General features: G+C 41.7%; 2 protein-coding genes and 2 long non-coding RNA genes across 54 annotated transcripts in view; 2 read left to right on the forward strand and 2 right to left on the reverse strand.

Moving 5' to 3' along the window:
- Positions 1–6989, reverse strand: part of si:dkey-61p9.7 (uncharacterized protein LOC559161 homolog) — a 39549-nt gene extending 32560 nt beyond the window's left edge. For 11 of the 28 annotated variants that reach the window (XM_051958772.1, XM_051958769.1, XM_051958764.1 and 8 more), the window contains exons 1-5: positions 5096–6989; positions 4745–4780; positions 4584–4631; positions 4398–4433; positions 4111–4158 (exon numbers count right to left, since the gene is read on the reverse strand). In XM_051958772.1, coding sequence (XP_051814732.1) covers positions 4111–4158; positions 4398–4433; positions 4584–4631; positions 4745–4770 — 158 coding nt within the window. In that variant the 5' untranslated portion in view covers positions 4771–4780; positions 5096–6989. Of the gene's footprint in view, positions 1–2253; positions 2940–4110; positions 4159–4397; positions 4434–4583; positions 4720–4744; positions 4781–5095 lie in introns of those variants that run through there. The other 17 variants (XM_051958779.1, XM_051958782.1, XM_051958783.1 and 14 more) reach the window with 5 other exon arrangements.
- Positions 1–20567, reverse strand: part of LOC127537079 (uncharacterized) — a 69950-nt gene that overhangs the window by 32560 nt on the left and 16823 nt on the right. The gene's annotated exons all lie outside the window — the stretch shown is intronic.
- LOC127537066 (heat shock 70 kDa protein 12A-like) lies at positions 5318–18274 on the forward strand. Its single transcript, XM_051958795.1, has 4 exons — positions 5318–5599; positions 15161–15385; positions 15475–15646; positions 17217–18274. Exons 1-4 carry the CDS (start codon positions 5318–5320, stop codon positions 18245–18247), a joined length of 1710 nt encoding a protein of 569 aa, XP_051814755.1. The 3' UTR covers positions 18248–18274.
- LOC127537069 (uncharacterized) lies at positions 6713–7888 on the forward strand. Of its 24 annotated transcripts, none has more exons than XR_007946538.1 (6): positions 6765–6865; positions 6903–7019; positions 7137–7214; positions 7254–7331; positions 7369–7522; positions 7823–7888. It is a non-coding gene; the product is annotated as an uncharacterized LOC127537069 (long non-coding RNA). The 24 variants fall into 24 exon arrangements; XR_007946545.1 differs by having other exon boundaries at positions 7860–7887; XR_007946536.1 differs by lacking the exon at positions 7823–7888 and adding an exon at positions 7597–7808.

The following is a 20567-nucleotide window of genomic DNA, read 5'->3' on the forward strand; positions in this document are numbered from 1 at the left end:
TTCAATTTAGTAATACCACACTTCCATGACAGGAACCTGGATGCTAGCTTCCGATGGATCCATTGCTCTACTAACCAAGATAAAAGACACAATCCTGAAACATCACTCCTCAGGATTGTTCCTTCATCTCCCACCTGTTGTCACTTTCTCCATTCAATCTCTTTCAGACACTGTAATCCTCGACAGCTTGTCTAAAACCAAAACGCACCTCTGGTAACATCTCCTTACCAGGTAGAATGGCTTCATCTTCTTCAGTGAAGACCACCTGTCTAATTCACACAACACTCAGCTCATCACAGATGTTGCTTCTTCTGCTGGCTTTGGGGACTTCTCAGTCAAAAATAGTTCATGCACGGCCTCATGTAGCAGTCAGTAACTGATCAGTTTATCTTCCATGCTGAACCCATCCCAGGCAACTGCAACAACATTGCTGACTTCCTCTCTCGTTTTGCCCTTCATACATTCAGAATCTAGGATCAGCATGAGATGAACTCTTCACATTTTCCTCCATTTTCTGCCATGATTCTACAAGCAAACCCCAATATCACAGAGATCATCAGCTTCTCCCATAAAGCTTTTATAAGAAGTGTCACCTCCAACACTCTGTCCTCTTACTGGACCATCTGATGCTTCCATTGTGCTCCCTGCAGAACAGATTCCACCTGTCCTTTCCATTATTCAATGAAGTTACATTATCCAGCTTCATCTCATTTAGTCAACTTTATCTGGACGTCAAAATAGCCATGACACCCGAGCGAAAAGTTATTTTTGTTATAGCCTCTGCATCCAGTCTCTGCCACGTAGAGGCAGTTTCTCCTTCTCTCTCGCTCTCCAGGTGAGCATGAACTTGGGCTGAATCCCAAACCGCCCCCTACACACTACCCCTCCGTTTGCGCGTTCCTGCGGACGGTCCTCCATATTAAGGGCCGTCCCAAACCGCGTAGTGCAGAAGGAGAGTGGACTGTTCAGCCCTTAAATAGCGAGTCTGCATCGATGCTCACTCTGGACAACTTTTTCAGGAAGTGCAACGTCGAAATGGAGGAGGAAACAAACATATTGATGTGAGTTCCACATGCGTCCTTTATTTCTCCCACGCCTTTTTCACACTGACAGAACATCACAAAAAGAGTGGTGTAAAAAGATACATCAAAAGAAACAAATCTTCTTCTCTGCTGACGTTTGATTTAATTGTGCACCCCCTTGACACCTTAAAATTTGAACACAACTGACAGAATTCATTTATTCATTTGTTGGATTTGAAATGCCAGATAATAGGATTGGAAAAAATGTGAGTGAAAAAAAGTGGGATGCTTTCGTCTTCTGGAAGCAGCAGCGATCCTTGTTAGTTGCAACCTGTGCCACAGTGCTACAGCCATGACAGTAGGCGTCTTTGTGTTACCATGGCGATGACGTCTTCCATTTTCCGGTGAGGCGACAGGGCGTCCCATTCCTGATGATCGTATTTATACCCTCCCCCTTCAATAATAGGTGCCCTCCACAGCTGCGAGTGTGACTTCTTTTGGAGTGACACTCGGTAGTGGAGGGGGAGTGTGCAGGGGGCGGTTTGGGATTCAGCCTTGGTGTGTGGCACTGTGGACAGGTGCTGTCTATTGTAATCACTGGCAGGTCGGAGCAATCAGCAACAACTACCTCTCCTTCACCATAAAAGTTAAGTGCAGCCATCACTCTTCGTCAGACTGTTGAACAAAGCAGTCAGTGTTCACTCCTAGTTCTAAGTCCAGCTCTGAAATAACTTCTTGTACTAATCCTGTTCTCTGCCCTTTAGGTCTTGATCCCACCTGCCTGCTGCTCTATTCCACTCCTCGCCGCAGCCAGCTGTTGGGTCAATCCTGGAGCGCTATTCATTCATTCCACTCTGCAGTACCTGTTTCACCTCAGCCACATCTCCAGCCACGTACCATCTCCACCATCTGGAATCTCTCCCTCCCGACTCTATCACTCTGCAGGCTGATCCCTGCTCAATCCCAGTACCCAGTCCTAAATTTAGTTTCTATAGAATTATCTTAGAGTCAGTAGTTTGTCGTTTGGCATATCCTAGTTTTCGTAGCTCTATGTTTTCTTATATTGTTTGTTCTCAGGCAGATCTAGTCATTTAGTATTCCTCGTTACCGAGTTTGTTACGTATTGTCTGTCATGTCTTGTTGTTTGGGGTGTTTATTGTTTAGCTCTTGAGGATTCATTGTTTAGACTTTCTTGTCACTGTGTTACATTGCCCAGGTTAGTATTGTCTACCTGTTTCCCAGTTTAGCTTAGCATTCTTGTTTGTTCCCCTCCAACACTTTAGGGGTCCTTCTTGAGTTCTTAGTGCTCCGTTCTGCTGCTGCACTTCCTGTAACATATCGTATTTGTAAATAAAATTACTGTGTCTATGTTCTCTATTGCCGTGTTTTCGTTGTCTGCATTTGAGTCTCTGTGTTGGAACACAATAATTTTTTGCTAAACTCATTGTGTTCCTCATGTTCTGCACACTAATTAAAGGCCTACAACTGTGATCATTAGTTCTATCGGCTGAGGTCTGACTTCCTGTCCTGCTGTATCAACAGGTTCCAGCATCCTACATTCCAACCTCTAGTCCACACTCTAGAATCCATGCTTCCGTTCACTTTCCTTGGTTTCCTGCAGAGCACTGAGTTCACTTCACAGTTAACCAAGTGTGATCTGCATCTCCATCCTACCATATCTGACCATCCTCAATGTCCAAACAAAGACTGCCTGGTCTATTCACTCAAATGAAGCACAAACAACTAACGCCCTTACAACATAGAAACCAGAAAATCTCAGAATGCTTGGAAATCAGGAAATCACATGTACAGGGCCGTCTGAAGTTTGTCAATGAGCATTTCAACGAGAGGCTTGGGGGAATGTGATTTGTTCAGATGAGACCAAAAAGAAGCTCTTTGGCATTACTGTCACTCATCCTGTTTGGAAAGAGAAGAAGGTTGATTATCACCTCAAGAAAACTGTCCCCACAGTCAAACATGGAGGTGGAACGACTATGCTTTTGGGCTGTTTCTCTACCAGGGGTACAGGACAACTAAACCACACTAAGGGAACAATAAATGTACTGAAGCAAGAACCTCCTTCCCTCAGCCAGAACACTTAAAATGGGTCGCGAGTGGGTCTTCCAGCAAGATAATGACCCAAAGCATAAGGCCACGGAAACAAAGGAGTGGCTCAAGAAGAAGCACATTAAGGTCATAGATAGGCCGAGCAGCTTTCAGATCCCAATCCTATAGAAAATCTATTGATGGAGCTGAACGTTTGTGTTTCTAAGCAGCAGCCTCAGAACCTTAAGGATCTGGAGAGAATCTGCAAAGAGGAATGGTCTAAACCAGTGGTTCTCAACCCTGTTCCTCAGGACCCCATGTCCTGCATGTTTTAGATGCTTCCCTGCTCCAACACACCTGATTCAAATGATCAGCTCGTCATCAAGCCTCAGTAGAAGCCTGATAACGAGCTGACCATTTGAGTCAGGTGTGTTGGAGCAGGGAAGCATCTAAAACATGCAGGACATGGGGTCCTGAGGAACAGGGTTGAGAACCACTGGTCTAAACTACCTCCCGAGATGTGTTCAAACTGGGTGACAACTACAAGAAACATCTGACATCTGTGCTCTCCAACAAAGGTTACTTCACTCAATACTAGGTTATGTTTTGCCGGGGGATCAAATACACATTAACCTTGATCAACTGGAAAGTAATGTATTACTGTTAGATATTGTGTTTTCCTACATTTTTGGTTGATATTGTGTTTCTTACAGCTAAAGGAAAGCCACTATTTAAACTTATAGACTGCTTGTTTATTTATTTGTAACCAACATTGCAGGGGATAAAATATTTATTCCCTTCATTGTATGTGGGAGTGATTCCACTTCCTTCTCTTTATGTTTGAGATCAGATCAGAGTGTCATCTACCCAGCTGGTCTTTTGTATGGTTAATAATCTTCATCACCAGACAAGTTGGAATTAGCAGAATTCACCAGTGGTTGTCCTGAGTTCATGGTGTCAGATTACAGGTCTTTGACAATGTAGGGCTCTAAAATAAACCTGCTCATTCAGGATGTTCAGTGAAACTTCGCTACAGCCTTACCCCCATATGAGTTTCTCCACTTCATCCTCTCCATGTTTCAGATCACATCTGTGGATTAAATAATCAGCATTAAAACATGTTCACACTGTTCCTGAGTTAATCATAGATGCAGTGACTGAACTATCATTGACATCAATAACAGAAGGACCTGAATGGATCCAGCAGGATGAATTAACTGTTAGATGGACTGGATCATCCAGGTGTTGTTGTGTCCAAACTTTGTCATTTATAGTACATTTAAATTTTGTTACACATTGATTTAAAAGTAAAATCAGAGAAAAGGTTACCTTGTCTGATGAAGGTCCTCTTCCATTTGTTTCATTCTGTGTAAAAACATCAAATGTTGTTCAGGTTAAATTCCATCAGATCACAGATTCATTATTGACTGCAGAAAAACTAAGATTCAGTCACACATTTGATCTTTGTTTTTCAACTCAGATAAAGTTTGTTTCACCTCATTGCATGTACAGTACCTGAGTAAATGTGATTTCACCTCTTCCCCTTTACATTTCAGATCATATCTGTGAATAAAATGTGCAGCACTAAAACATCCTCACACAGTTATTGAATTGATTTAAATATTTTAAATTCTGTTACACATGATTTTTAAGGTTAAATCAGAAAAAAGTGATACCTTGTCTGTCTAAATTCATTATCCATTTCTGTCACTCTGTTAAAAAGAAACCATAGAATGTTGTTCAGGTTAAAACATATCAGGTCACAGATTCATTATTAAATCACTTTATGCAACATTCATGCTTTACTGGATGGCTGACTGTTAAACTGTCTGACAGTCTGTCAGTCCAAAGTCACCTTTTCTCGACTCACGGTAAAACCTGCTTATCAACTCGTATTTTCAACTTTTTTCCCACTTTAAACATAATGCAAATAATTACATTTTTTTCTGTTTAATCTTAATCAGTGCAGGTATTGTGACCTCCAGAAGGACAAAGTCTAATCTTTAAAATAAATTTCATGTATTTACCTGAAGTTGCCTTTACGTCGTCTTGTGTTACGGCTTCTCCTTCCTGGTCTTCACCAGACTGAATGTGTTCAGTCTGATCCCAACAGTAACTTCATATTCACCTCACTGGGTAGGCAGACCTTCAGGAAGCCCCGCCTCCTGTTCAGATCATAGATATACTGCACCTACTGCATTTAATTACATTCATTTTTCTCTACACCTTCACCTGGACCTGTTTCTACAATGGGAGACTCGTTCGTAATAGCCATAGACTTTGGAACTACATTCAGTGGATATGCTTACAGTATGACACCCAGAGAGGAAGAGGCTGATCCCTACATAAAGTACTGGGGTGAAGAGGTTGGAAAAGAGACACCAAAGACTCCAACCTGCATTCTGTTCAACGAACAAGAAGAATTTCTCAAGTTTGGTTATGAAGCCAAACGGGCTTATGATAGAATGCGGGGTGAGGAAGCCAGAAAGAAGTTATTCTTCAACTGCTTCAAGATGTCTCTTTATGGCAAAGTGAGTAAATGATCTGATGATCTCAATATTCTTTTTCTACAGATTATGATAAGTACTCTGGTTCATAGAATGTTCCATATTTTTGGGTTAAACCATTAAAAACACAGCCGTCACCAAAAGTTTCCATCCAACATAACATCCATGTTTATTCTATCAGTCTCCATTGACTCGAATTCCACAACCTCTCCATACCTGATGAACCGCCTTCCATTGAATTTTCTATGACAAAAATGAACCTTTAATAAATCTATGAAAGAACCAAAAAGCATGATTGTTTTTAGTGACAAAGATTCATGTATTTCAATAATTCCATCACAGAAAATTTTGACTTATAGGAGGATTTAAAGGTTTTCTGGAAATTATGACAAAATCTGCGGGATCAAAAATATACATACAGAAACTTGAATTATCAGCTTCAGTAATGTAGAACATTGTGTAAACCAGTTTTTCTTAGTCTCCTCTTACCTCCGTGAGTGATTATGATTGACTACAGCTGCTGACTCCTCTGATCCAATTTATATAGAATGTATATGATTCCCTGAAGCGATTACCTGCTGCTGAGAAACAATTGGTCAGGATGGTTAAGAGTCAATCAAGAACCACCAAAAGGCAGCTGTGAATGAATTAGAAGCAGCTGGAAAACTGCTGTCGGTGTCCACAGTGTTACCTGGTTCCTGTGAAACTGGTGCTTTTCACAAAGTAAATGAAATTTGAAGTAGGATGACCTTCACATTCCTAGAAAGTTCAGTAGAAATCAACTGGAATTCTCTTTTAGGTTCTTGAAGATGTTACACCTTCATTCAAAGGCCTTCTTCAGTTTGAACGGACTGATGGAGAGTTTCACATTTATAGACAAAGAGCTCACATGACCAATGATCCATTCACGAAGCATAACTGGTGTGAAACCAGCAGGTCCAACAACAACAGTAACAATGGTGGTGGGGCTGCCAGTTTACACAACAAAGGAAGTGAATCTGCCAAGTCAGGAGTTATTCCAGATGTTAATGATGGAAAAACTTTCTGGGGAGAAACTTTATTACTGCATTATAGGTGTTTGATAAGCGGTGTCACAGCTCCTCCTCTGGTTAGAGATGCTGCTTCAGTTTGACATAAATAGCTTCATTGACTGCTCTCAGACCATCTGTCCTCTCTGTCCAAAACACTGGTGGAATCAAAGGAATGTTCAAGGTCTGTGTTCTCCTGTAGTTTATTCTCTCCTATATAAAGGTCTGTGTTCTCCTGTAGTTTATTCTCTCCTATATAAAGGTCTGTGTTCTCCTGTAGTTTATTCTCCTATATAAAGGTCTGTGTTCTCCTGTAGTTTATTCTCTCCTATATAAAGGTCTGTGTTCTCCTGTAGTTTATTCTCTCCTATGTAAAGGTCTGTGTTCTCCTGTAGTTAATTCTCGCCTATATAAAGGTCTGTGTTCTCCTGTAGTTTATTCTCTCCTATATAAAGGTGTGTGTTCTCCTGTAGTTTATTCTCTCCTATATAAAGGTCTGTGTTCTCCTGTAGTTTATTCTCTCCTATGTAAAGGTCTGTGTTCTCCTGTAGTTTATTCTCGCCTATATAAAGGTCTGTGTTCTCCTGTAGTTTATTCTCTCCTATATAAAGGTGTGTGTTCTCCTGTAGTTTATTCTCTCCTATATAAAGGTCTGTGTTCTCCTGTAGTTTATTCTCTCCTATATAAAGGTCTGTGTTCTCCTGTAGTTTATTCTCTCCTATATAAAGGTCTGTGTTCTCCTGTAGTTTATTCTCCTATGTAAAGGTCTGTGTTCTCCTGTAGTTTATTCTCTCCTATATAAAGGTCTGTGTTCTCCTGTAGTTTATTCTCTCCTATATAAAGGTCTGTGTTCTCCTGTAGTTTATTCTCCTATGTAAAGGTCTGTGTTCTCCTGTAGTTTATTCTCTCCTATATAAAGGTGTGTGTTCTCCTGTAGTTTATTCTCCTATATAAACGTCTGTGTTCTCCTGTAGTTTATTCTCCTATATAAAGGTCTGTGTTCTCCTGTAGTTTATTCTCCTATATAAACGTCTGTGTTCTCCTGTAGTTTATTCTCCTATATAAAGGTCTGTGTTCTCCTGTAGTTTATTCTCCTATATACATGTCTGTGTTCTCCTGTAGTTTATTCTCTTCTATATAAAGGTCTGTGTTCTCCTGTAGTTTATTCTCTCCTGTATAAAGGTCTGTGTTTTTCTGTAGTTTATTCTCCTATATAAAGGTCTGTGTTCTCCTGTAGTTTATTCTCCTATATAAAGGTCTGTGTTCTCCTGTAGTTTATTCTCTCTGTTATTGTTGGTGTTTTATTCTTGGGATGAAACAGTTTTTGTCTCAAGAGTGTTAGTGTTGACTTCAGACATGGCCGACGAGGGCACACTGGCACAAATTGCTTTCGAAACACATTTTATGGTTTTATGACCTGATAAGACCCTTCAATTGTCCTCAGTCGGAATACCTTTTTTTGTTGTTGTTTTTCAGCTTTATTTCATAGGATCAGTGAGAGACAGACAGGAAACAAGGTAGAAGAGTTGTGGGAAGACATGCAGCAAAGGGCCGCGAGTGGGAATCGAACCTGCCCCTGTACATGGGTTGCCCGCTTAACCCATTGAGCTATGAGGGCGCCCCTAGTCTGAATACTTCTATGATCTGCTGGCACTACCGTCTGAGTGAGTTTTGAACAGCATTAGCTTACCTGTCCTGTTCTGGCTTGAGCCTCACCAGGCATTTCACCTGGACGTTAAAACCGCCTGAGTCCTCAACCACAATATAGGCCAACATACATCTGGTCTGTATGTGTCTGGCTCTTCTTACTGCCTGTTCACCTGCCAGTGACGAGTTTTCATCGGTACTCGGCTGCTAAACTGCTTCAGTTGCGTTATTACCTGCCTGGACCTGCACCAGCGGCACTCCACCTCCACCCGGTGTTGAAGATTAACAGGCAATACAGATCATAGGTGACTGTACCAATGCCTGTTCAAAACACACAGACGTCAATAAACTGTTCCGAAATGTTCCTGTTGTCAGCTTTAAAATTGATTCCACATTTGGTTTTTGGTGTGTTCGGACTCATAGCTCTTCAGCCTACCGGCAAAATACTCTGTTCTCGGACTTCCACCGAACTGAACAAAAATACCGCTTTCCTGCGGTAGAGTGTGATGACTTACACCAGACTAACTTGTGGCAGTCTGTGGCTTTAGTCAGACAATCAGACAGAAACACCACTAGAGGTACTGCTGCTGTTTTCAAAGATTACTGCAGTTAAACAGTTGGATCTGAGTTGTTTTACTTTTAGACACATTTTAAGTAAAACAACAAGATACTATAAACCATCTTACCACAAATTAACCAGCTATTTGTCATTCCTGCCTTTAGAACGCTGATATGCTTCATCTCGATGTACTCATTTTACTGGGACATTGCAAGTTAATCAACAGTGTATTCTGTAGAATCAATGCATTGTAATTTCAATGCACTGATTCTATAGAATACAAAACTAAACATATATTTCTAAAAAATAGAACAATAATAAACAGATGAGGATATTTATGCTACTAACCCTGAATTAGCCCTTAAACTAGATGGTCAACTGCTGTTTCAGACAAGAAACACAATCTCACAATTCAAGACGTGCAAAAAATAAAATAAGAATGAATAAAAACTGATCAAATAAGATTGTTTTGTTACATTGTTCTACACTAAGCTGTATCTCCAGAATCCCTCTCAGTCTAAAAAAGACTATATACACTGTATTGCCAAAAGTATTGACTCAACCATCCAAATAATCAGAATCAGGTGTTCCAATCACTTCCATGGCCACAGGTGTATAAAATCAAGCACCTGGGCATGCAGACTGCTTTTACAAACATTAGTGAAAGAACAGGTCGCTCTCAGGAGCTCAGTGAATTCCAGCATGGAACTGTGATAGGATGCCACCTGTGCAACAAATCCAGTCCTGACATTTCCTTGCTCCTAAATATTCCACAGTCAACTGTCAGCTGTATTATAAGAAAGTGGAAGTGTGGGAACGACAGCAACTCAGTCACCAAGTGGTCGGCCACGTAAACTGACGGAGCGGGGTCAGCGGATGCTGAGGCACATAGTGCCAAGAGGTGGCCAACTTTCTGCAGAGTCAATCGCGGCAGACCTTCAAACTTCATGTGGCCTTCAGATTAGCTCAAGAACAGAGCTTCAGCAGAGAGCCTCATGGAATGGGTTTCCATGGCCGAGCAGCTGCATCCAAACCATACATCACCAAGTGCAATGCAAAGCGTGGGAGTGCAGTGGTGTAAAGCATGCCACCACTGGACTCTAGAGCAGTGGAGACGCCTTCTCTGGAGTGACCAATCGTGCTTCTCCATCTGCCAATCCGATGGACCAGTCTGGGTTTGGCGGTTGCCAGGAGAACCATACTTGTGGGACTGCATTGTGCCAAGTGTAAAGTTTGGTGGAGGGGGGATTATGGTGTGGGCTTGTTCTTCAGGAGCTGGGCTTGGCCCCTTAGTTCCAGTGAAAGGAACTCTGAATGCTTCAGCATACCAAGACATTTTGGACAATTCCATGCTCCCAACTTTGTGGGAACAGTTTGGAGCTGGCCCCTTCCTCTTCCAACATGACTGTGCACTAGTGCACAAAGCAAGGTCCATAAAGACATGGATGACAGAGTGTGGTGTGGATGAACTTGACCGGCCAGCACAGAGTCCTGACCTCAGCCCGATAGAACACCTTTGGGGTGAATTAGAGCGGAGACTGAGAGTCAGGCCTTCTGGTCCAACATCAGTGTGTGACCTCACAAATGTGCTTCTGGAAGAATGGTCAAAAATTCCCATAAACACACTCCTAAACCTTGTGGACAGCCTTCCCAGAAGAGTTGAAGCTGTTATAGCTGCAAAGATTGGACCGACGTCATACTGAACCCTATGGATTAGGAATGGGATGTCACTTATGTTCATATGCAACTCAAGGCAGGTGAGCGAATACTTTCGGCAATATAGTGTGTGTGTGTGTGTGTGTGTGTGTGTGTGTGTGTGTGTGTGTGTGTGTGTGTGTGTGTGTACATATATATATATATATATATATACATACACACATACTCACAGCAAAAGGCTGTGAGTTGGAGTTGAACCCAGGCCACTGCTTTGGGTTTACTACCCTTTCTATAGATCACCCACCCAGCCAGCTGAGCTATTTGGGAGTCCCAAAAATTGTGTTTTACTGAAAGGAAGTGCTATCTTTTCTCAATGATGTGTCACAGTTTTAAGTAGTATGACACGACAAACTTCTACTGCTGGTTTGAACATGAATGTCCTGTGAACTTGGCTAAACCGCTGCATTTTAAATTCAATATGTTAAATACTGCTGGACTGTTTTGCTAAAATTTGGATGTTTCTGTGCTTAAATAAGACAATGTAGCTATAATGTGATCTAAATCGGCCAATACTGTATCACAAAATTGACGTTATACTACAACACTTTGGCATTCTGTTATCACACAGTTGACGCTGACATAGTTTTTCTTTCGTGTAGCAAGACAGTGCATGACTTTTAAAATGAGACAACTCTTATTTCTAGATATTTTTGCCAAGACTGAAAAAGATAGAACAGCAGAAATCTCATTTTATAGACGAAGTTGTTCCATTGTTTATTTCCTGGTCAGCTGGTAAGAGGTTCTGAAAAGCCATGCCTACAAAACATCTGTCTCAGAAATGGTGGTATCACCAGTTAATACGAACACCAGTTAATCTTGAACCGGACATCACCTTCTGCTGGAGATACATCTACCGTGCGTCCCGCCGGAATTTCCATCAAAAGAGCTCAGCGGCAGTAAAGTCCATCTGGTCCAGCTCTCAACACCCTCCACACTCCACCAGCCGGGTTGTCAACCACAGCATGTTAGCCTATCGAGCTCAGGTGGCAAGCACCACCACCAGCTGTGACAAAACCTCACTCAGCTTCTCTCCGCTCAACATGCACTCACTGACAAGCAAAGGATATCTCATCCAGGACCTCATCACCAACCGTAAGATAGACTTTTTTGTTTAACCGAGATATGGCAACAGCCCAACGAACTGAATGAATTCACTCCTGGGTTTGTTTACACCTGTCAACCCTGTGGCCCCGTTTGCAGAGGAGCTCTCGCAATAAATAATCGTGAGAAATGGAAAGTCTCGCCAGTGTCTGTGCCTGTCTCCAGTTCGTTCTAGTCTACTGTCTGCAAGCTGTCTGGTCCCACTCAAACCATCATTGCTACAGTCTACCACTCCCCTAAACCGAATAGTGACTTTTAAATGACTTTGCTGCTTTCCTCACCCATCTATCCTCTCTTTCACCAGACATAATACTACTGGGCGATTTCAATATCCACATGGACAATACCAACCTCCTCCTTACCAAAGACTTCACATCCTGTTTCGAGAGTTTTGGATTTCAGCAGCATACCACCATTCCCACTCGCCCCAAAGGACACATCCTGTACATTTGTTGCTCTGGTGTCACCCTTTTGGATTTTATAGCCGACGAACTCCCCATAACTGACCACTTTCTCCTCTCATTTACAGTCAAACTTACTCTCACCATCACTAAGAACCATGCCTCATCTCATTCTGCAACACGAAGAACATCAAAGCCACCACTCTTGAAGTACTGACTGCCTCCTCGAATTCCACAATCTATCCATACCTGATGAACCGCCTTCTCATTACAACACTGCACTCCCTAATATTCTCAATTCTCTCAGTTGTTAAAAAACAGATTTGTTTCTTCCTACATCTCCGCCCCTTGGTTCACCCCCGATCTTCGGCTCATAAAAGACTATAGGTTGGCATCTTGAACAGCTGTACACAAACACTGGTCTCAGTATTCACAAAGAAACATACAATAACCAAATCATACATTAAAAGGACTCAATTTCCAACACCAAAACCCACTACTACTCCAGCTTCATCTCTGCAAATGAAGAAAACATCAAGTCACTGTTTTCCCTATTTGAGACCACCACCCTACCCCAGAATTCTCTCCCCCTCACTTGTACACAACCTCCTTCTGCAACTCCATTATGTCCTTTTTCATTGCAAAAATTCAGAAAATCCATCAGAACCTTGGTTCAAACCCTCACCTCAGCATCTCAGCCGACTTTCACTCATTCACACACTCATTCTCCTCCTTCCAGCTCCCCTCTCCTTCAGAAATCACTGAACTCATTCACAAATCTAAGCCATTCACCTACTCCACTGGATCCTTTCCCCAAACACCTGGTTTAAACCTACCTCCCCTCTCTGGTCCCCCTCATTTTGGCCATCATCCACTTCTCTCTCACCACTGGAACTGTTCCCACATCCTTCAAGACTGCCGTCATCACCCCAATTTTGAAAAAAACCTGATTTCGACCCCTCCAATTTCAACAACTTCCATCCTATTTCCAATTTACCCTTCATCTCCAAAATCCTTGAAAAAACAGTTGCCTCCCAGGTCCGCTATCACATATCCTACAATAACCTGTATGAACAGTTCCAGTAAGGTTTCTGCCCACTCCATAGCACAAACACGGCACTTATCAAAATTACAAACGACCTACTCATGGCAGCTGATTCTGGACTCCGCACCATCCTCATCCTCCTCAACCTGAGTTTGGCCTTCGATATCATCTGTCACACCACCCTCGTCAACATACTGTTTTCTATTGGCATCTCCCCCACTCCCTCAAACTAGTTCACCTCTTAGCTCTCTAGCTGCACTCAGTTCATTCAGCTCAAATCTTTTAAATGCATCTCTTCCAGCGTCACTACAGGTGTGCCCTAGGGCTCTGTTCTGGGGCCCCTCCTTTTCATAATTCACCTCCTTCCCCTCAGCAATATCTTCACAAATTTAACATTCATTTCCACTGCTATGTGTATGACACCCAGCTCTACTTCACCAGTAAGCTCTCCTCCACTCTCATGCCCACCTCCCTCACTGATTGCTTTACTGAAATGAAAACCATGTTCACCCGAAACATCCTTAAAATAAACAGCAATAAAACTGAGGTTCTTCTCATCAGCACCAAATCCATTCTGTCCAAAACCAACAGCTTTTCTATCAACATTGATAACTCCTCCGTTTCACCGCCCCCTCAGGTAAAGAGTCTAGGTGTCATCCCCAACAGCTCTCTGTCTTTTCAATCACACATCAATAACATTACCTCATCTGCCTACTTCCACCTAAGAAACATCATTCACATCTGCACCTCCCCCACCCCAGCCTTGTCCACAGTCTTGTCACCACCTGACTAGACTATTGTATCTCATTCACCCTTTGGCCTCCCTCACAAACACCTCCATAAATTTAAACTGGTCCAGAATTCAGTTGCCCTACTCCATCCACCACATCACTGCTGTCCTGCAACTGCTCTACTGGTTCTCGGTTCAGTTCCACATCCAAAACAAAATCCTCCTTTTACCATTCAAGGCCATTCATAACCTCGCCCCCTCCAACTGTCCAACCTCCTTTATGTTCCCTCAAACCCTCCTCTATTCACCTGTCTGTCCCCTCTGCCCGTCTAATCACTATGGTAAGCAGAGCATTCAGCCACTCTGCTCCCCATCTCTGGAATTCATTATCACCCCAACTGAGAAATATGGACTCTAAAACACCTCTGTTCAAAACGGCACATTCCATCTGAGGCCAATTTCCTTGTCTCTATCGTTTCTATTGTTTTTAATATGTATTGAATATCTATGGATATGTTTGTACGGTGTCCCTGAGTGTCAAGAAAGTTGCCATCCAAATAAAATGTATTATTATTTTAATTAGTGGATCGGAAGTGCACCAAGATGTTGTGTTTGGAGAAAATTCTTCTGAGTTTTTTTAAACACTCCAGCTCGATGTAGAATGTCAAATTTCTTCCATTTGTCCTTTCTTCTGTTGCTGTGGCGTTTCATTTTCTAGATATTTTTCATTGATTTAATGAAGTCTCAGCTGGGTAGTCACAGTTTTTCAGTGCTTTCTTAGTCACTCTATACATCTGAAACTCCCTATCAGTCTGTTAAAAGCCTCAGAGATGAAGCAAAAACATCTTCAAGAATCTGAATGAGACATCCAGTTGTTATAAACTCAACCTCCTAGGATAACCATGACCTGGATTATTGGAAGTCTGCACTGAGATTTGGCTGCATTCTTTTCCTAAAATCATCAGCCAGAAGGTTGGGCATTCCAACAGGACAACAACCAATAACATACATCAAAAGTGACAATAAATGAAATTATGAAACCACTGTTTCATATGTTAACTAGGGCTTAAGTTTGACTCAGACGGCGCCCGTATAGCTCATCGGGTTAAGCAGGCGACCTATGTACAGGGGCTGGTCTCCGACACAGCGGCTCGGGTTCGATTCCTGCCTGCGGCCCTTTGCTGCATGTCTTCCCCCTACTCTTCTCCCTATTTCCTGTCACTCTTCACTGCGCCTATCACAATAAAAAGGCAAAAATAATAATAATTTAAAGTTTGACTCAGACATCCATGCTTTACATGACTTCAGAAACACAGTTCAGTTACTGTATGAATTAATATCCAGTCAATCATCAACAGAAAGTCACCAGTGATCTGACAATCAAAGCTGCTAATGGGAAGTCAGTGAAGGCCTTGAAGGTGTTTACAGAAGCACTGAGATACTTGAAGGACGACGCACTGAAAACCATCTCAGATCATGCAGCTGACAGGAGGTTCATAGCCTCTGACTTCACCTGGGTGTTGACTGTACCTGCAATCTGGGATCCTGCAGCAAAGCAGTTCATGAGAGAAGCTGCAACTCAGGTAACAATCTGACAACATTCAGAGGTGGGAAACCTGCAGTATAGTTTCATTTCTGATGAAAAGGAATTGATTTTTCTGTTCTCTTGTAGGCTGGCATTGTGACCAAAGGAAAGGAGGACAAGTTGGTAATAGCCCTGGAGCCAGAGGCAGCCTCAGTCTTCTGTAAGACGCTACCAGCTGAAGGTTTCATAGCTGAAAACCAGGGAGAAGACAAACTTGATCAGTCTCCTGGAACACAGTACATCGTTGTCGACTGTGGAGGTACCGTATGTTTAATACAAGTGTAGGTTTTAAAAATTAACTCATGCACACAGAAACAATTCAAATTCTCACCAACTGTTTAAAGCCATAGTTTGGTTTACATGACTGAGGTCCAAATGTTTTGTTAATTTTCGACAAAAAGCTAACAGCATTAAATAACTGATTTTTCAATAACTAAATCTGCCTGCCGCCGCTGCTGCAAAAAATCCTAGAGGAAACACTGTATGGACTTTGGTGACCATTACTTACTTACTACAGAAACAACTACATGTGTCCACTATAAGGCGCAAGAGAACACGCAACAAACGTGCTTTAAGCTGCTGTGTATCATGTGTACAACCAGCCCGGTCTCACGGGGATTCGTGAAACTGTCACGTCAGTTTTTGTTTCGGTTTCGTGCGCACCAACACGATGTCGTCATGTTTTTCGTGCCGCTCACCACGAGCGAAACCCGCTGTGGTAATCACAGCAGCGGCCGGATCACATCTGAAAGTGGTTTATACCGGCGGATTCATGACGATTTAAGCTGTCCATCGGCGTTTGCGGCCGCCGCTGCAGCGGCCGGATGTCTGGCGGCCGCAAACGCCGATGGACAGCTTAGATCGTCATGAATCCGCCGAATTTGCATAGGAATTTAAAGAATGTCCGGTGGCCGCAGCGCCGGCCGCAAACGCCGATGGACAGCTTAGATCGTCATGAATCCGCCGGTATAAACCACTTTCAGATGTGATTACCACAGCGGGTTTCGCTCGTGGTGAGCGGCACGAAAAACATGACGACATCGTGTTGGTGCGCACGAAACCAAAACAAAAACTGACGTGACAGTTTCACGAATCCCCGTGAGACCGTGTTGGTACAACACAGCATTTAAATTTCATTAAAATCAAAAGATCTTTGTCACAAATCTGGTTCCTTGTGTCCAGTAGGTGTCGCTATGACTGTACCCCAGTATTGACCTGTAGATGTCTTCAGTTCGGGAGTCATCAAACATAAAGTTTGGGGGCAGATTGAATAATGCATATTTTAGTTACCAAAACCTCATTTTTTTAATGCCAAAACACCAAAATATTAAATTAAAAGTCACAATATTAATAAGTCTGCAAAATCTTTACTTGACACCAACCAAATCTGAATTTGTAGTAATTAATTCTCTTGGAGTGTGTTAAAAAGTTTTGGGGCTAAAAATGGCACAAAAAAAGAAGTGCAAAATGGCAAAACTTAGGGCAAGCCTTTTATAGGATTTTTCATTCTTCTTAACATGGTACACATGCTTCCAGAATTTCATGCCTGTAACTTTGAAGTTTGGTAGGGGGAAACACAGAGCCATCTTCCCATGCGACCCAAAGAAGCATAAAAAATTCAAATTCGAGACGTGCAAAGGTTCATGAGTTTCTGAGATTCTTATCCCCTCAAAAATGAAGAACAATAATCATGTCAATAACTGTACTCCCTAGAGATGCAGGGGGTCCTTGCATCACTTGGTGCTCGGGCCCTAATAATTTGTTATATTGTGTGTAGACCAGTAAGAGATGTCGTCATTAGTGTATTTTCGGCTAATTTTGTCCTGCAGGTGGAACCATTGACATCACAGTACATGCAGTCCTGAATGGAGGGAAACTGAAAGAGCTGCATAAGGTCTCTGGCAATGATATGGGCGGACAAACTGTGGACAGGAAATTCAAAGAGTTTCTCAGAGAAATCTTCTGTGATGGTGTCTGGGATGAATATGAAAGAAAGTATCCCAGTGATGTTCAGAAAATGATGTATGACTTTACAGTTTTCAAAAGACATGATGATGATGTGGAGATTGGCTGCCCATATACATTGGGTAGAGTAGCTCAGGAAGTAAAAGATGTGGAAAAGTTCTTTGAACAGGTACAAGGCGCCTCCTGGAATGACGGGTCAATCAACATCTCCAGAGTAAAACTGAGGTCTTTCTTTGATGAGAGTCTAAAAAGCATCACCACAAGTCTCACAGAAATCTTGAAGGCAAATTCCAACATAGAATACATTCTGTTAGTGGGGGGTTACGCTGAAAGCCAGATTCTGCGTAAACACATTAAAGATCAGTTTGGTCGTCACTGTAAAGTTCTGTGTCCTACTAGGCCCCAAGAAGTGATCATGAAGGGAGCTGTAATGTTCGGAAGAAACCCAGAGGTTCTGGCATCTCGAAAAAGTGCCTTTACTTATGGGATTGAGATGAGAGATAGATTTGATGCGTCCAAACACAAGGAAGGCAAGAAATTAACACATTCAGGTAGTGACTGGTGCAAGGATATCTTTAATAAACTGGTAGAAATAGGTGAAGATGTGGGCTGGGATGAACCCAGAGAGTACACATTTGGTCCTGCAGAAGAAAAACAAAGTGCAATGACGATTGCATTCTATTGCACAGAAGAAAAAAATCCAGCATATGTGGATGATGATGGAGTGAGCAAAATTGGCTCATTTGTGGTCAACATGCCCAACACTGAAGGTGGCATGAACCGTCAAGTCAAACTGGAGGTCAAGTTTGGATTCACAGAAATGAAAGCCATGGCCACCGACCTAGATTCTGGGTCAACAGAATCAGTTGAGCTCAACTTCATAACTAAATCATGAAGATGCTTCTGATATTTTACTGAGCACAATTAGCAAGAGGTTCACTTGTTCAGTTTTAGATCCACTAAAACTGGTTAAACTGGGAGAATCATGATGGTCACTGACCTTCAGTTATAACGATGCAATGAACATGTGCAGGGTTTGCATTTTTACAAGTAACATGTTGTTTTTCTTTATATTTGATCAAAGAGCTTGACGTACATATATTATATTATATTATTCAAAGAAATCTATAGATATTACTGACACAGTTAAACATTTGTCTTAAATTGTTCTATATAATTTGTTTTATGAAATTCTAGTGGTTTGTGGCTGTTAGGATGCAGACTGATGGGAAGACATTTGAGAGTTGTGAATGAGACAACCCCATGGTGTGCTAAATTGACTGACTGTTTCCATTTTCCTGGTGACTAATTTGGGCAAAAATAAATTCAGATACTTCATAAACCTGTCGGGTACAACAGTGAGGTACTGATTTACCATGATGTACTAATCTATCACAGAAGTCACAGGTCCTCTCAGTAGCAGCTGGAAATCTGATAACAGTTGCGTTTCTCGTCTTCAAATCTAAAGCTAACTGGGAAATCTGATTTTGTTAGTTTGATGTGGAGTTAGTCAGTAGAACTAATGTAAAATCTTTTTATGAACACAGACCTGACAAATAAATATAGAAATGTTAATATCTTGTGTACAGAAAATGCAATTTTGTCTTCTTCTGTGTATAACATAATGTTTACCCTGTGGTGTTGGTTTTGTTGGTTGTCTCCTATAGATCTCCGTGTATCCTTCCTGAAGTTGTATTTTTAAATCAAATAGTACTTTGAATTGAACTGAAACACACTGATATGTAGGGTGCCAGAAAGATACAGCAGTTGTTAAAGTGCTTGCATGTTACAGTTTTGTTCTGTCCAATGAAAATCCAGTTAGAGTAATTTTACAGATGGAATATGTTTTCAGGAGTAAAGTTTATTTCCTTTTGTTTGGTATTTCTATGTGAACGTGTGCATAAAGACATCAACTTCTATGATCATATGTGCTGATTGGAGTAAATAAGTTCAATGTAACAGTGACATAAATAAAGTTTAAACGCAGAATATGGATTTGTCCTGTATAAATGAATTGTTGTTAAACATGATGAAGTCTGTTAATTATTCAGTGAAGTCTTTACTATTCACAGTTTTGGTCTTAAAGTCACTTTTACCTTCGTGTTTTCAGCTTTAGCTCAAAATAGAAGCTTTTTTCAACAAGAGCACAACCGTAAAACCAAATGTCTACCTTCCTCTTATCTATCTTAATGCCACTGTTATCTGCCTCATGGTCCACTTTATAGTACCTCATAGTTATTGTTGTTTTTATCATCATGCTTCACCTGCTGGTTGTCTGAATCTCTGCAGACAGACTTTACAGGATACTGTCTGCTGTAAGCATCCATAGTGAACATGACATTCTAACCAGTCTGAATTATACACATGACCCTACCATATGAAACGATGACCTCTACCAAATACATCTGAATCACCGCTGTCAGAATCACAGAATGTGAATATCAACAGTTTTGGAAGAACATAGTTGTCTAATGACCAGATTAAAACAGCTGTGATGGATATTTCTGTGTTTAATTAATTTTTAAGAATCCAACATTCAGACATCAGACTTTAGCCTTCAGGTTTGGGTCTGTTTATATCTACGAGTCTTTTTGAGTTTCAGGGTATAAGAACAGGATTCACAAAACTGAATGAAAAAAATGTAACTGTTAGCAAAGACACAAGCTAAGCCCATGTTTATGTGAGACATCAAAGAAACAAACTTGTGAGATCACTTCCGGTAATGGCGGCGTGCTGACTGTGAAAATGTGCTCTCCTCCATGCTTCTGAATTTAACGTATTTAGACCACGTTTAAACCTTAGAGGTACCTAAAAGACTTTATAAATGACATCTGCATCAACCAAGGCGGCAGTAACGCATTCTAAAACCCACCAAGCGAAAATGACCGACTTTGGAACTGGCGTGGCTACTGAGGACGCTAACCCCAAAGGTAACAAAGTCGCCGGCTCTAGTGTCACAATGGGGAAAGAAGACGCTGTATTGAAAGCGATTTGTGAGCTTAAGGAAGAGTTTACCGAGCTCAAAAATAATTTTTCTGCCAAACTCGACGGCATCCAGACCACCGTTGACATTATCCAAAGGGAGATGGGACAGTTTATGGAACGTATTACACTTGTGGAGACCCGAGTCTCCACTGTGGAGGATGACATGGCAGCGCTCCAAGCAAAAGTACTTACTTTACAGCAAAACAAAAAATGCTGGAGGACACTGTCAC

Source organism: Acanthochromis polyacanthus, chromosome 14 (genome assembly GCF_021347895.1).
Source record: "Acanthochromis polyacanthus isolate Apoly-LR-REF ecotype Palm Island chromosome 14, KAUST_Apoly_ChrSc, whole genome shotgun sequence".
Lineage (NCBI taxonomy): Eukaryota > Metazoa > Chordata > Actinopteri > Pomacentridae > Acanthochromis > Acanthochromis polyacanthus.